The sequence below is a fragment of the Meriones unguiculatus genome, chromosome 4 (assembly GCF_030254825.1).
Source record: "Meriones unguiculatus strain TT.TT164.6M chromosome 4, Bangor_MerUng_6.1, whole genome shotgun sequence".
NCBI classification, from domain to species: domain Eukaryota; kingdom Metazoa; phylum Chordata; class Mammalia; order Rodentia; family Muridae; genus Meriones; species Meriones unguiculatus.
The window spans coordinates 7,900,381-7,917,264 of NC_083352.1; the positions used below are offsets into that span (position 1 = coordinate 7,900,381).

The following is a 16,884-nucleotide window of genomic DNA, read 5'->3' on the forward strand; positions in this document are numbered from 1 at the left end:
GGAGAGCAGCAGTTGGCGTGGGCTCAGACAGATGACAGTGGCAGCATCCAATTACAGGACCCGACCCTCCTCCCCTGACTCCCAGCATCAGGCTTCCTCCAGTTGTCCAAACCCAGGGCCCATCTGTGACTCATCGGTTATAGAAGGACCTACAGACTGAAGGCACCAGTTCACCCCTTAGGAGACAGAGGTGGTGACCTTGTTCCTCACCTGCTTCTTTTCCCAGCACTTGAGTGACCCCAAACCCCCAAAGCACCTGTGGAGTAGGCTGTGGCCAGTAGCATGGTCCGCAGGGCAGGTCCCTGTCCCAGAACCAGCTGGAGGTGTGATCTCATACAACAATACTTACTGTATTCAAAGCTGTTGCAACAAAACATTGAGAAATCCGTTAAAATAATCCGAGTCGTCATGTCTGATCTTAACCTCCCCCACCTGACCCCATCCTTGCATTTCTGCCCAAACCACTCTTCAGTATTGCCGTAATTAGGGCCTCTGTTGCTGTGGTGAAACACTATGACCATAAGCGAACATAAGAGGGAAAGGGTTTGTCTCACATCCTCACCGTAGCCCAGCACCAGGGCAGGCAGGGTCCTGGAGGCAGCAGCTGCTGCAGAGGCCACGGAGGGGGCTGCTTCCTCGCTTGCTGCTCATGGCTTGCTCAGCCTGATTTTCTGTAGGACCAGGACCATCAGCCCAGGGGTGGGCACACCTACAAGCTAGAATCATCTTCCAAAACCATCCTAGCTTAGGCCAAGTTGGCATGAAGCTATCCAGGACAAGTGTGTACCACAGGTGACCCTGGGTGGTTCACCTGGCTAAGGCACATGCTCCCTCCTGTGGCAGCTGCATTCCCATCAGCTGCTTTGGGATCTGGAAACCTGGCTTGCCCTGAGCCATAGGCATGAGCAGCACTGTGGGTACCATCCTTTCAGGAACAGGTGCAGACCCAGAAAACACCTGGAAGAGACCGGTGGGGGTGGGGGCAGGGAGGCAGTTCCTCTCCTTAGCTGGGGAGCTAAGTGGTTCTGGGCAGCACGGCCCTGGGCCTGGACCAGGCCAGAGGCAGGTGTTCATCCAGTGTGTCAGGAATAGCTGAATGTCCACCAGCCACCAGATGTGCAGGTCACCTTGAAGGGAGACACCTTGCTTGTCTGGATTTTTTAGAGCCTGCCTCTTAGAGTCAAGCAGTCTGCCAAGATCAATTAGCTCCTTTTGGCCAAGCCAGAACTAAGACCCAGGACGCTTGGCTCCTCTTGGCCAAAGTCAGCAGCCAGCTCTATGGACAGTCTCAGGAAATCAGGGTCCCAGTGTGAGAACAGGCCTGGAATACAACCTCATGATAGGCTTGAGCAAGCTTCACACAGTGCTCTGTATGAGGACATGGAGCCTGCCTTGGGCTGATGGGCTTCTGAGACTCTGCTGGCATCGCCCTGTCCACTGCCCTGGCTTCAGCCATGACCTGAGATGGAGCTCCACAGCCCAGTCCTGATGCGGCATCCTGCACATCCAGTACCCTGGCCCTCACTTGCCAGGCCCTGTGCCCACACCCCTCCACTCTCACCCTGCGCACCATTTCCACTTGTCTTCACAGCAGCAGCTCCCAGTTTGGAGACACCTGCTCTGGTCACTAGACAGCTCTGGTAAAGAGCTGATCAAAGACACAAACCTCACGGAATACACAACATACTTCCTTTGCAAATTGAAAAGCTGTTTCTCCATCCGTTGACTCAAAGATGAAGGGTTCACGAGAGAACCAGCTGCTCAGGGAGCCCTGTGTGGTCGTTGCCCCTGAACAGGCCATGGGGAGGCACCAAGGGGCTGCTCCCTTCTAAGGACCCCTTGTCCAGCCACCTCAGCCTCAGAAGTGACACCCTTGGCTTCTACTTCCTCTGCATGTGGGTCCTCACCTGGGAGCCCCAAGCCATCCAGCTCCTCTGTCCGCCTTTCCTTAATGTGGACCGTGCAGTCACATGGGTCGTCTTACTCATTCAAGGAAGAGCCTTACCTCCTGAGTGGCGTGATGGTTACATTTATTAATGACTAGAGCGCAGTGGCTGCTGTCACCACTACGATGAACAGTTTTCCCCCCTGAACCAACTGAAATGTAATTTAATTGCTCGGAAGCCTGGGGTTCAAGCATCTCCCAGTTCTTCTGAGTTTTTCACTGCAGGAATTGGCCTCTGCAGACTTCAGTAAGCAACGGCTTTTCTGGGAGATGAGAGGGGAGTGGGCTCTGGACTTGAGTTTTTCCCAAAACTGGCCTGATGGTAGCTTAGCGGTTGTGTCAGTGTTTCCTAGAAGACCTGGCTACTTCCTGCTAGTGGGGGCTGTCCTGGGCAGCACTGCCCTCCAACACTGTCCTACTTTAGGTGGCTCTCCGATCCCAAATAAATCCAAGGCCAGAGAGAGCAGGTGGGAAATAGGGCCACTGAAGGACTTCTCAGGCTTCTCCAGTGATGGCTGGTGTGAGATGGTTCTGCCTGGCAGAGAGTTCTGTGGGTCAGGCAGAGGTGACATCCTATGATCCTGAGCCTGGAGGTGCCACAGTGGGAGCTGACTGGAGGGGTGGCAGCAGAGGTCGAGTGTTACCAACTTCGATGTAGCAAGGCAGGCTGCCAGTCCTGTCTGCCGGCTCCATCTAGGTGTGAGAGCTAAGCAGAGAGCACCGCAATCTTCCTGGGTGCAGCGCTCCTTTAAGGAGTGGCTGCAAGCTTGGAAACCCCCATGCGTAGTGACACCCACACTCCAGGGTGTGAATGCCTGGGCAGGTGTTTGCCTGTGCAACCATACAGCCCTTGAGAAGGTGAGAGCTTAACCCCTGACCCTCCACCACAGGGTCATGCCTAGTGTGGGGTGAGCAACACGGGAAGTAGTAGCCCGTGTATTGGCATGAGGCTGGCGGGTTCCCCGCCTTGCATGATGAGCTTCCAAGTGGTTCCCACACACGAAACGGAAAAGTGTGGGCTGCTGTTGAAGATCCCGGGAGGCAGGGCGGGGCCGCACGCTGGCGCTGTGACGGTGCATGTCTTCCTCTATGCTGGTCTGTGAGTGTGTTACCACATGGTTGTCAGAAGCCCCGTGGCACATGAGCGTTGAGGGCTCCCAGCCCTTGCTGGCCTGGCTCTCTGCTGAGTGAGTCTGAGGGAGAAACCTCCTGCCCCGAAGTTGCTTTTCCCACCAACCCTTAACTTCCGTCTTTATTTTGGGCCTTGGTTTTAAAGCTTTCAAGAACCTGCTTTCTAAGATCAGGGGGACAAGGAGGGTTGGTGACAGTGAATTCAGTTGCTGTGTGTGTGATGTAAAATGTTTAAAAACAGAAAAATGACTAATCATAAAAACACTAGGATTTCAAGGTGTTGATAATGCCGCCGATTCTGGCCAGTAGCTCTCGGTAGTGTAAGTCCACCCTCAGTCCCAGCACATGACTGCAGTGCTGGCCTGCCATATGGTGACTTTCTGTCCAGACCTGCCATCCTGAGGATGCAGCTTGTTTGAAGCCCGTCATTTCAGGCACCACTTTGCAGAATTTAAATTTTATTCTGCATAGCTGCGTGACGGCCTTCCGCCTGTCCTGTTTCCCTGAATATGACTATGTCTGTGGCTGGAGGCTGTCTGAGGGGCTGATGGGGCTGATCTCCCACCCAGATGACTGGTGATGTAATCCCACCTGACCTTCAACCCTGGACTTTGAAAAGAAGCATTATGTTTGATTGACAGTAAGCAAAAGCCCTTGGGGATGGGCTTTTGTTGGCTATAAATAAAAGGAGATAATTAGCAAATAGCAGACTTTACAGCGTGACCCGAAGGCCTGCTCTGCCAGCAGCCAGTGCAGGGAGCCCTTTTTTCTGCTTTGTCCCCTTGAGGGAGGATAGGGCCTTGGTCAGAGCTGTCAGCCAAGCAGGGACCAGCTTTTTCATCCAACTTCACAGCACGCCGAATGCCCCCACCCCAGATTTCTGACCCACCTTGTCTAAGCTGCCTCTCCTCTTTGTCATGTCACTTCCTCTGGCCTTGGGTAGCAGAGCCAGAGGTCAGAATGCCCCTGGGCAGGGGGAAGGACATGAGATATTGTTTAAGCATCTCACCACCTGGTTCCCTTGATGAAGCCACTGAAGAGAGAAGGAAGACCTCGAGTTGATTTGTAGGTACTTTTGCTTCAGCCCTCTAATGCTGTAGAACTAAAAGACCTAGAGACCAAAGAATGGCCCCTCCTGTGTGGACTCAGATATCCAGACAGGCCAGGACCTGACAGCTGCTTTGTGCGGATAAACCTCAGCAGTTGAAGGCCCTTCGAACCTCAGTGCAAACTGAGCTGGACTAAGATGGGCAGTCTCCTGTGGGGTGATGGTCCATTCACCCCTAGAAAGGCCATGCCAGATTGCTCTTCCAGAGTAGGGACACCTGCCTTCTTTCCTTACTTCCTGTATCCTGACACAGAAGCCCAGGGGGAAGGAGGGGCATGAAGCTGGGGAGGGTTAACTCAGGCTGTCTATTGCCCTTGTGTCCGGGAGCCCCCTCCTAACTGCCCCTCTGACTCTGACGGGGTCAGGGCTGGGGTCCCTCACTGTGGGGTGTTGTCTGTACCTCCTTGTGCTCACACAGAGGAGCTCTGTGAAAGCTGGCCTGCCCTGGCCTTTGACCATAGGAGAGGGTGACCTGCTTCCTGCCCAGGGCACCTTCCAGGATTCAGCCTCCTGAGGGTCTGTCTCAGCAGCACAATTCCCTATGCTCTCCTAACCTCCGGCCTGAGAGACTGAGAAAACTTGCATCTCACGGCACAGACTCATCTATCTTTCTTCAGTTGCAGAAACATCAAAAAGAATAAAATATTATAATTCAGAGGGAAAAAAAATCACCAGGCTGCTGAGCCCTAGAGCCTGGGACAGTATAGCATTGGCTGGGCAGAGTTTGTGGACACTTGTGTCCTTATGGACTGGGTGGTGCTTATGTACTTACTACACACACACTTGCATTAATATTTTATCTTGTGTGCATGTTTGGGTGTGTGTACACGCGCACATCTGTACATGTACCTATGGGAACCAGAGGACCTCAGCTGTGGTTCCTGAGGTGCCATCAACCTCTTTTGTTTGTTGTTTTAAGACAGTCGTCTCTCATTAGCCTGGAGCTTGCCAAGTAGGCTTGGCTGGCTGGTCACTAAGTCCCACAGATCTGCCTGTTTCTCTCTCTCTTAGTGTGAGAAGTACAAGGGCACAGCAATGCTCTTTACAAACGGGTTCTGGAGACTAAACTCAGGTCCTTATGTTTTCAGGGAAAGCACTTGACCTCTTGACCTCTGGAGCTGTTGTCCCAGCCCAGGCATTTGTTTGTATGAGCTTGAAGGAGGATGAAGCCTGGGGGTCATGGCCTCTGCAGCTATGGGGGCGGGGAGATGTGTGGTAGCTCGTGGGGTGAGGGCTGAGGCCCTGCTCAGACAGGGAGAGAAAGACTTTGAGAGACGGTTGCTGGAACCATGGCAGTCAGGCCGCCTGCAGATTGGACTTCTCTCAAGGGATAGCTGTGCCGAGGCCTAGGTTGGATGTGCCTTTCCCGTCTAAGGAACCCAAGAATAGTCTGAAGCCAGTTCCTGGAGAGAGGTGCACCAGGAGGCCCCTGGGTGACCCCAAGTGGAACTCAGTCATATGTCACCCCATTCCTGTTTGTGGAAACAGCTTTATCAGGTGGTCATGGGATGGAACAGAGCTGTGAGGTAGGCTGAGTTCACAGACTTTGGTGCCTGTCTATCCAGGAATATGTCACCCAGAGGGACAATGTCATTTACAAACTTATGGAATTTAGTCTGAAGATTCTGCAGGAATGTCTCCATCAAGAGCCATGATGCTGAGGCTTCTTTCCTTGGGAATAGTTGCAGCCTAGAAGTTTAAAAATCGAAGGTCGTTGGTCCTATGGTAAAGGTCCCCAGAATCATGGCAAGGTCCTAGGGAGCTTTGACCCTCTCGGGGCTGAACTCATCACTTGCTTTGTGGGGACCAACTGTATGGACCATTACCAGCTGTGAATAAATCGCCAGCCTGAGGTCACACCCACCAACTTCTTGGCAGCCTCAAAATTTCTCAAAGGTTCAGAAAGACCCTCAACTCCCATTACGTTTCTTAAGTCAGAAGCAGGTTTGAGAGTAGGCCTCCCAGGCCTCCTGCCTGCTGCTATAGTTAATGCTGCTGAGAGGAAGGCTCACTGTGTAAAAGCCTTGCACACCACCACCTCAGATGGGCGACAGGATGGGACCCCTCACAAGTGTCCCACAGAGGGTGCCATGCATACAAGCCCTAAGTCATTTCCCCAGAATTTAAAACTGTATCAGCTTTAGTTAGGTGACTCTCTGGCCCTGCACTCCCCAGGGAGGAGTTACTGTTGCTAAGGTGTTGGCTTCTGTCCGTGTCTGTATGTTGAGCTCGCATGAGACCAGCTTGTGTCTTCAGAGAGATGAATGGAAGCCTTGCCTTCTCCTCGTGTGGCCCTGCTGTGCTCCCCAAGGCTCTGGCAGACATGATGTCTCTGACACCTCTTTGTGTCGTGACAGTGTGGGGCCCCTGTGAGCTGGCTGTCACGTGCCTCACCAGCAGGCATCTGTAGCACCAAAGAACGGAACTTAAGGTCTCTGTTGTACAGCCAATACCTGCCGCCTCCACAGGTGCTCTCAGTAACGGTGTCTCCACGGCCCACTTTCTCAGGCCTCCTGTGACCTGGGTCTTCTCACCTTTGAAGCCACATGGCAGTGGTCAGTGTGAGTCGTGGGTCCTATGGACACTGAATGCCCAGGACTGTCAGCACTGCCCTGCCCTGTGTTAAGGACGATGGCCGCCTTTGATCTGTTGGGTTGGCTTCCCCCGAGGGTCCCATGGATCTTCTCTGTCAATGCCATCTCGAGATTAGCTGGGGTGCTGCCTATGCATGCCCATGTAAACCTGCAGCTTATAGTGACCACCAGAGTGAGCCACCAGTGCAGGGCCACCAGCATGCAGCCATGTCTCAGGCCTATTACTGGTGCCTACCTCACTGGCCTCAGGTGAATGGTAGGGCCACAGGCAGGCGCAGGGCCCTGAACAGCAGGGGATTTGTACTGGCCGTAGGTCTGTGATGATGGCAGAGGCCCCTGTAAGCCAGCAGCACATCTGTAGGCAACAGGTGGGAGCCCCGAGGCTTCTGCACCTCTGCCAGGGCATGGGAGGAGACACTTTGTTTACCTGTGAGTCAGTCCTGCTCACCTCCCTTGGCACCTCTCTCTCTCTTTCTCTCCCTCCCTCCCTCCCTCCCTCCTCCTTCCCTCCATATTCCCCTTCTTCCCTTCTTTCCTCCTGGCTCTTACACACATTTTTAAAAATTGATGGGGCATCACTCAGCACATAGCATTTGTACTTTGAGAAACAAAGGCTTGCTCTGCTCGTTGGAAACTGAAATGCCCTTTTTCCAGCCACGTGACCACAGCTCCCTAGGTGTCTGTAGCTTGTTCCAGAGGCTCCCAAGGGCTGCTCCCAGGGCCCCCATGGGTGTGAGGCCAGGTTTCCTCCCAGTGACAGTGTGTCTGCTCTTCCCACAGATGAAATCATGCACCAGGACATTGTCCCGCTCTGCGCCGCTGACATCCAGGAGCAGCTGAAGAAGCGCTTTGCTTACCTGTCTGGTGAGTTCCCAGAAGCCAGGGGTGAGGGGTACAGCCAGAGCCTGGCCAGGGTGAGAAAAGGGACAGTCACCAGGACTACCCCCCCACCCCCACTCTGCATCCATGGCTGCTTCATTGCTGCCTGTAAAGTGTCTGGCCACAGGGAGGAGCTGGCAGGGTCACGCCAGCACTCTCATTTGTGTTCTGTTGTCCACACTGCAGTGTCTCCGAATAGGTGAGTCATCAAGGAAAGAGGTTTATTTAGTTTTGAAAGTCCAAAGCTGAGGGGTGCATCTGGGGGTGGTCTTCTTGCTGGCAGAGTCCCGAGGCCACTCAAGTTATCTCCTGGTAAGAGGCAGAGTACACGAGGGTGCTCCAACATGTTTATGTCTGTGTCCTCAAGACTGTCTTCATAAAGCCACTTAAGACTCAGCCACAGGCCACCCGCCTGATGATTAACGCTAATCATGTCCCCAAGGCCTCCCTCTGTGCACCACAGTTGGGATTACCTCTGCCTCGCAGAACCTCCTGGATCCCACTCCAGCACAGCAAGACGTAAGAGACTCTCAGATCCCAGCCATGGCCATCAGGCTACCGAGGGACTGTCAGGATCTAGGCAGGGGTGAGCTGGGTGCTCCTGACCTGGGATTCCTGGAACTTGGCCCTTGCACCAATGGGTAGATGCCCGTCCCACTGACCGTGGTGCCTTCTGTGATCAGGGCTGTGAGCTATCTCACTGGGCACCTTCCTTGGCACTACTCTTGCCCCTTCTCAAGCTCTGCCTCAGAAACAATGGCCTTGAGCCTGAGCAAGCTGGAGACAGACCGAGGGACATGGCCCTCCCACCTCGTGCGGCAGCTGGCGCTTGCCCAGCCTTGTGACCCCGCCCACATGGTGACGCCTCCAGGCCCCTGAGAAGTGCGCCCTCGGCGCGTGCGCTCCAGCATAGAGGTGTCAATTTTCAGGATCAGTTCAGGAAAAGGCGTCATGTGAGCCTTCTTCTCCATCCCAGGTCAGCACAGGTCCCCCTCTAGTTAGCCGGGACCCCCCCCCCCCATCGCTTAGCCAAACGAGAAGAATCTCTCCATATCTGTGACCCCAGCAGCATCTCCCGCCTTGGGGCCTTCTCCGGGTTTCCTGCCCTTTCCTCACTGGCCAGTCCTGTGGTCCAGATACAACACGCTCCACACACACAGATTTCAGGGAGCACTGAGATGCTCGACAGGAACAGAAACAGGAAACACGATACACAGTTTGTGGGGAGTCTCTGACTGACTTAGGAAGCGTCCAGCCATATGAGGTGGGAAGGAAAGTGGAGCCTCTTGAGATGTTCTGCTGATGAGGCAGTCCGCTGCCCCCCCCTAAAAAAATAGTAGAAAGGGTGAGGACAAGTGTCAGAGAAAGCTTGTGAAAACGCCACAGTGCCTTGCCTCCCCCAACCCCAATTCTTACCTCCTCAACTTCTTCCCACCTGCCACTGCCCCAGTAAGGCTCTTGGCTTGGCTGTCTCCAGCCTTGGGTCACTGGCCTTGATCTTAAATATGAGCTGCCCATATGTCTCTAAATGGGCCTAGGGTACTTGAGGTTCAGATCCTGGGACCCCCATTGCATGCTCATCTCTCCACAGTCTAACATCAGCCTGGGAACCCCAGGCTACTTGGTAGATGGAGCTAAGGTCAGGTCTCCATCAGCTAAGGTCCCTTCCTGAACATGACCTCATCTCCTGAGGCCTCAGAGATTGGCTCCTCCTGTCTGAGAGTCTGAGAGTCTCTGTCCAACCGCAAAGGTGCAGAGACGGCTGGTGAGGATGAGTGTGTTGCGCCCAGGAGCTGCCAGCAGCTCCCGCCGGTTCCCAGCAGAACCAGGAGGAGTACACTCTCTGTAACGTAGACCAGGTCCCAGCTCATGTGAGACCCAGCCCACAGACACCTTAATTTGGCCTCTGAGACGTGGAGGACCTGCTGAGCCAAGCTGGGCAGCTGTGAGCTGATAAACAGCAGTATTCTCTGTGACCAAGTGTGTAAGACTCTGGTATAAAATATTCGAGTATATGAACTTGACTGTCTACATCTATTCTGCAAACAGGGCCATCTGTGTTTCTGTCACTGTTAATGGAGACTCACACCTGAGACGGTTTGCAGACTTCAGCAGGCGTCTCCACCCTCGTCTTGTTCCCATGCCCATTGCCGGAACACCCTGGTGTCCTTCCTAAGGATCTGAATTCTTTCTGCACCTGAGCCACAGCCGTGCTTTGGATAAGCCCCCGTTCCCCTTGTCTGTCCATTTCCATCCTCTGGAAGACACAGCTTCATATGTACCAACCAACCCTGGCCAGTTCCAGGGGTTTTATGAATACGATAGAATAAAAAGACAAAGTCACTGTCAGCTAGACCTTTAGTGCCTCCCGGTGTAGGATTCTATACTTCACTCTCTCCTCTGCTGTAGACCAAACTTGGGTTGCCAACAGACTCATTCCCAGCCACGTAAATCCACGTTCTTCAGTCGAGTTTCCAACCAGGCCTTTCACTTGACCCCATGGTGTGGCCATTCCTCAGGACGCTCACTGGGCACCACTGAGATGAAAACACATCACCAGAGACATTCCCCTAGGGCTTGAGAAGCCCCGCCCCCCAGTCTCTAACACCCCACCAGAGGAGGCTGATTGGGCCTCATGCAACCCTCTCTGCCTGGCTGAGTAGCCGCCTGGCTAGCCAATAGATTCTGGGACCCCACAGGCTTTGTGGCCTTTCTCCCCTATCTGCTGGGGCCTCTCTTTCCCAGTGTCCATAGCCTTGTCTCTCCGATGGCAGCTTTTTTTTTTTACGATTTATTTATTATTTATACAACATTGTGCCTGCACACCAGATCTTACTATAGATGGTTATGAGCCACCATGTGGTTGCTGGGAATTGAACTCAGGACCCTTGAAAGAACAGCGAGTGTTCTTAACCTCTGAGCCAGCTCTACAGTCCAAAAGATAGATTGATTTGTTTGTTTGTTTATTATGGATACAGTATTCTGTCTGCAGTAAACTTGCAGGCCAGAAGAGGGCACCACATCTCATTATAGATGGTTGTGAGCCACTGTGCGGTTGCTGGGAATTGAACTCAGGACCTCTGGAAGAGCAACCAGTGCTCTTAACTGCTAAGCCATCGCGCCAGCCCTCCCCCCACCATGGCAGCTTTAACTAAAGAATTACAGCTTGTCTGACATTCTCTCTGAATATGAGGCTACCCCGTGCCCTGTGGAGTGTCCCAGGAACCTGAAACATCCTCTCCACTTCATGGCTGAATTCAAGGCGGCAGGCTCCCTAAACCCTCAGGGCGTCACTGACTTGTGATTCCACAGTCAGTCTCTGCTCTTGAGAATTATCTTGGATAGAAACAGAAGTGGACAGCTGCCTGGGAGCTGAGCGCCCAGAAAACATCAAATGGCAGTAACCCCCACAACTCCTGGACACTGAGACGCAGTCATGCCCCGCTTATGAATAGCTCTTCAGGAGGGCACAGCCATGTGGATCTGAGACAGCTTACAGCTGCTTTGGCCTGAATAAGGGTGTCCCCCCACCCACATGTTGAGGCCCACCCCCTAATGAGGTGGCACCAGGAGATGAGCTCCGTGACGTAAGAGTGCACCAAGCAGGGACACCCTTCCCAAATACTGAGGCTGCTGGTGTCCTGACCCAAGACTTCTGGCCTCCAAAGCTGTGAGAAGAAAACTTCGGTTGTTTACAAGCCATGGGTCAGGGGTGTTTTGTTTTAGCACATCAAATAGACAAGACCCCTAATACCTGTAAAACTATTAAATCTGTGTGCAAAATCATTTGTATTCACAAAAGCTTTATATCAACTTAAGATTCCCTGGTTTTTTTTTTTTATGAATATCCAACTTTAGAGGGATGCCTTCTGATACTTTCATCCTTTTGTGAAATTTCATCTTTGTGCTAGTTTTTAAGATAGTTGCACGATCTTCCCCCTTCCCATGCTCTTTCAGATTTCCCATGCTCTCTTTCAAGATCCTAGCCTCCTTTTCTTTAGTTGTTGTTACAAATATATGTATTTGTTTGGGCGTGTGTGTGTTTCTAACTATGTAAATGCAACCTTCTCAGTCTGTATACTGTTACGTGTGTGCATGTGATCTCAAGGCTGACTGCTTAGTGTTAGATAGTTTGGGCATCTGTCCTGGAGAAGAGCATTTCTCCCACTCCCAGCATGCTCTAGCTGCCTAGTTCTCCGCCTAGGATTGGGCTCCACGAGCCTCCCCTTTCCTGTTAGCGTATTCATTGGTGTTATGACTGTTCAGGTCTTGTTTACGTAGCCATGTTGATGAGACTTCGTGGGTACAGTCTTTCTGACATTTCTCGGAGATGCAAAATCACAGAGAAATTCCTGTTTTTCCTGCTGTTACAATCTTTCCACCTCATTTTCACGCAGGAGTTGTGTGGTAGATGTATCAGTTGGGACCACACTCTTGATGCCTGTATTTTGATCATTTGTGCTTTCTGTGATGGTCTCCGTTGCAAAGAGGAGTTTCTTTGATGAGGGGTGAGAACTGAGCTTTTTGTGGGCGTGAGGATAAATATTTAGAACGTAGTTAGGCATTACGTTTGTTTAGTAAAGTGGCGGTTGTAGGTTCTCCTCCAAGGTCTGTGACTTTACTAACGCCAGATCTATGGCTGGTTTTCCAGTGCCAGGCCTGGTTTCCCCCTTAGTAAGTGAGCCTGAGTCCAGTCAGAGAGTTGTTGTGTGCCTCCCAGGGCGTGTCACTATTGCACCCTGAAGTTTGTGTACGGCGCCGTGCTGGTCTTTGTGGTTTGTAGGCATCACGTCTGGGTAGAACTGCTGGTTGCTGCCCTCCCTTGGAAGCTTTCATTACACCTTCTGGTACCATAAAGCTAGTCCTCAGGGAGGAAGCTTCAGCTTACACCCAGCTCAGGGTCCTGGGTCTGAAGTACATGGTGTCCTCAGTAATGGAGCTTAGTTTCCACCTCTAGGGGGCAGCAAAGGCAACAGCAATGGCTTATGTTTTAAGAGTCCCTGAGACAACCCTAACAATGCAAAAGGGCTGTTTTCAGGCCTGGTGTTGCTGATTTGATAGATCTATGGCTCTTGGGAGGGGAAGCATTGTCAGCCTGGTGGGAAGATTTCATTTAAACTGTATATGTATATGTGTATGTGTATACAGACATATATATTTAATTTTAGGTAGATAGATAATAATTTCTTTTTCATCGCTTTTTCAGGCATCCTTACTGTTATTCTGCCCTCCGCACTCCTCCTCCTCTGTATTTATCTTACCCCTCCCTAATTAAAGTCCCCCCACTTTCTTATTTCTCTTACTGTTATTCTGCCCTCCGCACTCCTCCTCCTCTGTATTTATCTTACCCCTCCCTAATTAAAGTCCCCCCACTTTCTTATTTCTCTTACTGTTATTCTGCCCTCCGCACTCCTCCTCCTCTGTATTTATCTTACCCCTCCCTAATTAAAGTCCCCACTTTCTTATTTCTCCTTTCAGATCACTTGTACCCTGCTGTTACCCTATCTTATCACTCTCTTACCCTCATAGCCCCATTTTACTTTCCTGGTTTCTGCAGTTATTCTAGGTTATTTACTCACATCCAAAGACTTGAAGCTAGTAACCTCAGATTAGAGAACAAACGTTTGCCTTTCTGGGCCTTTCTGGATCTTTTCTAGTTCTATCCACATACCTTAACATCTTATTATTTCATTTTTCTTTATAACTGAATTGTATTCCATATTTTAGTAGTATATTTTCATTATTCATTTCTCAGTTGAAGGGTATTTAGCTTGTTTCCATTCCCTAGCTATTGTGACTAGTGTCACAACAAATATGACTGAGCAGTTAATTGTCTGTGGAGTAGGACGTCAAGTCCTTTCGGCATATGCTGAAGAACAGCGTAGCTGGGTCAGATAGTGGAAGACTTATTTTTAAGTTTTGGGGCTTCTCCACACTGACTTCCAGGGTGCCAGTTCCACCAGCAATGAATTTGCTAAGAATTGTTTTGGCTATCCAGAGTCTTTTGTGGTTCCATTTCTGTGGCTCAGGTTTTCTGTTTCTGTGAGGAATGAGATGTGGATCTTGATTGGGATTTACTGAATCTGCCAGTGGCTTTTGGTAGAATAGTTGTTTATACACTGTTGATTTTTATCAGTTCCTTTATCATGGGATTTCATTTTCTGGCACCTCTTTATGTGGAGATTTAACTTTTTTTTTTTTTTTTTTTGTAGAGGTCTTTTACCCCCTTAGATATTTTGTTTTCTTTGAGGCTGTGTAAATAGGAGTGTGTCCATGATCTACTTCTCTGTATTTAGTGAATAGAAATATATTAATTTTTGCATGCTAATTCTATATCCTGCTATAATGTGGAATTTGTTTATAATTTCTAGAAGTTTTCTGGTAGAATTTTTGGAATCTCTTATGCATAATATCTTGTCATCTGCAAATAGGGATAATTTGACTACTTCTTTTCCTATTTGTATTCCTTTAGTTTTCTTGTCTTGTCTTATTGACCCAGCTAGTACTTCAAGCACAATATTGAAAATGACAGGATGTTGCACAGCCCTGGCTCATTCCTGATTTCAATGTGACTGCTTCTACCTTTTCTCTGTTTAGGGTGCTGTGGAAGCAGGGTTCTCATGTACAGTTTTTATTGTGTTGTGGTATGTTTTCTCTAACCCTACACTCTCTAGGACTTTTATGAGCTGGTATTCGATATTTTATGAGCTGGTTTTCGATATTTTATTGTTCTTTTTTTTCCCCACCCTTTATCCCCCTGGTTTCACATCCATCACTGGCTAGGAGAAGGAGGAGAGAGGAGAGAGAGAAATGGAGATCTCTGAATCTGATTTTTTTTTCTTATTTCTTTGAGCATGAGTATAACAAACCACAACCAACCCCCTGAACGACCAACAACCACTGACCCCACTTATCGGGGCTCTAGCATTTATACACCCTCTGAAAAGTTCCCAGAATTCCAAACGTCACACAATCCCAGAAACCGTCTGCAGCCAGAAAAGCCATGCCTCTGCTAGAGCACAAGGCAAAGTATAGTCAGTCAGTGTGTATCCCCACACCTAGGATTAAAATGAAACCATATTCTTATAGTATTTCTGTGCTTTTTAAAAATAAACCATAATTCCAGAATTTTCACCACACTTTTATCATGGGCACACATTGGGTTTTTGTCAAAGGCTTTTTCTGCATTTTTTGGTATGATCATGTGATTTTTGTCTTTAAGCCCGTTGGCGTGGCTTATTGCATTTATTGACTTGCGTATGTTGAACCATCCCTGCATGGCAGGGGTAAAGCCACTTTAGTCATGGTGGATAATCTTTTTTTGTTGTTTGCCTGTATTCTGTTTACAAGTAATTTTATTGAGCACTTTTAAATATCTGTTCATCAGGGATATTGACATATAGTTTTCTTTTTTTGTTGTTGTGTCTTTACCTGGTCTTGATGTAGTGACACTGGCTTCCTAGAAAGAGTCTGGAGGTGCTCCTTTGTCACTATTTGTAAAAAGTAGTTTAAGAAGGACAGGCTGTGGATCTGATTTGAATGTCTGATAGAATTCTGCTGTGAATCCGTCTGGTCTGGGATAGCTTTTAGTCAGAAGGGTTTTTATTATTATTTCACGCTTCTCACTTGTTTAGATTTAAGTTTTTGACTTGTCAGTTTAGTTTTGATGGTTTGGCTGCATCTAGAAATTCATCCATTTCTTTTAGGTGTCCAACCTCATAAAGCACAGGTTTATAATATTCTGAATTTCTTTGTTGTCTACGGTACTTGAAATAGAATTATGGAGTGAGAAGTTTGGCGTCTTTAAAAACCGAGCTATGTTACGTGAAATCCCAGGTGTGGCCTATGGGGCTGCTTCAGAATGCCACAGCCCCTGACTGTTATTTGTCTGGTGCTCTAGGAGGGGGCGTGGTTTCTGCCAGCTGCAGATAGTTAATATTTGGAATTCTGGGGCCTCTCGAGAGGATGTAAATCGAGGGAGCCCTGAGAGGGCTGTGGTGGCTGCTGCTACCCAGCGCTGCCCTCCCTTGTTGCTGGTTCCTGTTGCTGCTGCTGCTGTTGCTGTTGCTGTTGTTGGATTGCTGGTTACTGGTATTCTGAAACGAAGATCGGACTTGCCCCAAAGAACTGGACGCCCCTGATCAGCAGGAAGTAGTCTAAAGAGGTCTACACCCCCTTTCCTCTCTGACCTTTTTTCTCGCCTACCTAGTGTTGGGGGGTTGGAAGGGATTGGGGTGGAGAAGGTGGTAGATACAGGAACCCAAATAAGTAGCCAAAAAGCCTGGTTACAGAGTTACATAATTTTCTTCCTTCTTTTCCCTCCTCTAGTCCTTCCCAGTTACCCTTCTTCAAACCTCTCTCATTCCCTCCCACTGTCGTTTTATTTGATTGTGTTTGCTACATATGTGTGTATCTACACAACATTTATAAAGAGAGCCAGCTGTGTCCATTTTTGTTGTCTGTGTATATGGTTTCAAGGCTGGTGGCTCTGCATTGGAAAACCAATAGATGGCTCATCCCTGGGAGAGGCTAATTCTCCTTGTCCCAGCAGTCATTAGTTAGCTGTGGCTCTTTGCCTAGGGGTGAGACCCTGAGAGGTTTCCCCCTTCCATGTTAACGTGTCCATTCATAGTGCTGTTGTTCTGATCTTGTTTATGCATCCATTTCTAGGAAAAACTGTGACGCCAATTTTTCCTGGCTCATACAATCTTTCTTCCCTCACTGTTACGATGTTCCCTGAGCTATAGATGCAGGAGATGTGAAATAAAAGTATCCACTTTTATTTCAGAATCTTCAGAATCTCTTGATCTGCATGTGTCCAGCTGTGGTTTTCAGTGGTGGTCTCCATTTGCCATAAAGATAAATTTCTTTGATGAGTGCTAGTTAAAGCACTCAATGTTCATGAAAAGACTCTTCGATCTGTTGGAGACAGCCAGGAGGCTGTGGCTCTACTGAATGTCTGCCCCTTTTCCTCCCCAGGTGGGCGGGGACAGGACGGAAGCCCTGTCATCACCTTCCCTGACTACCCAGCCTTCAGCGAGATCCCGGACAAGGAGTTCCAGAATGTCATGACCTATCTCACCAGCATCCCCAGGTAGGGGCTGCTGAAGCCAGAGCTGCCTCTGTGCTATTTTCTGGTTGATTGAGACTCCAGGGTCCTGGGACATGGTGGAGCTTCCCCGAGGAAAGAGCTCACAGCTCAGAGTCCACTGTTACAGATTCTGGGC

The 16,884-nt window shown here is 49.8% G+C and overlaps 1 protein-coding gene across 15 annotated transcripts in view; it reads left to right on the forward strand.

Moving 5' to 3' along the window:
- Positions 1 to 16,884, forward strand: part of Mcf2l (MCF.2 cell line derived transforming sequence like) — a 142,131-nt gene that overhangs the window by 79,706 nt on the left and 45,541 nt on the right. For all 15 annotated transcript variants that reach the window (XM_060381384.1, XM_060381386.1, XM_021655327.2 and 12 more), the window contains 2 exons: positions 7,559 to 7,642; positions 16,637 to 16,751. In XM_060381384.1, coding sequence (XP_060237367.1) covers positions 7,559 to 7,642; positions 16,637 to 16,751 — 199 coding nt within the window. The remainder of the gene's footprint in view (positions 1 to 7,558; positions 7,643 to 16,636; positions 16,752 to 16,884) is intronic.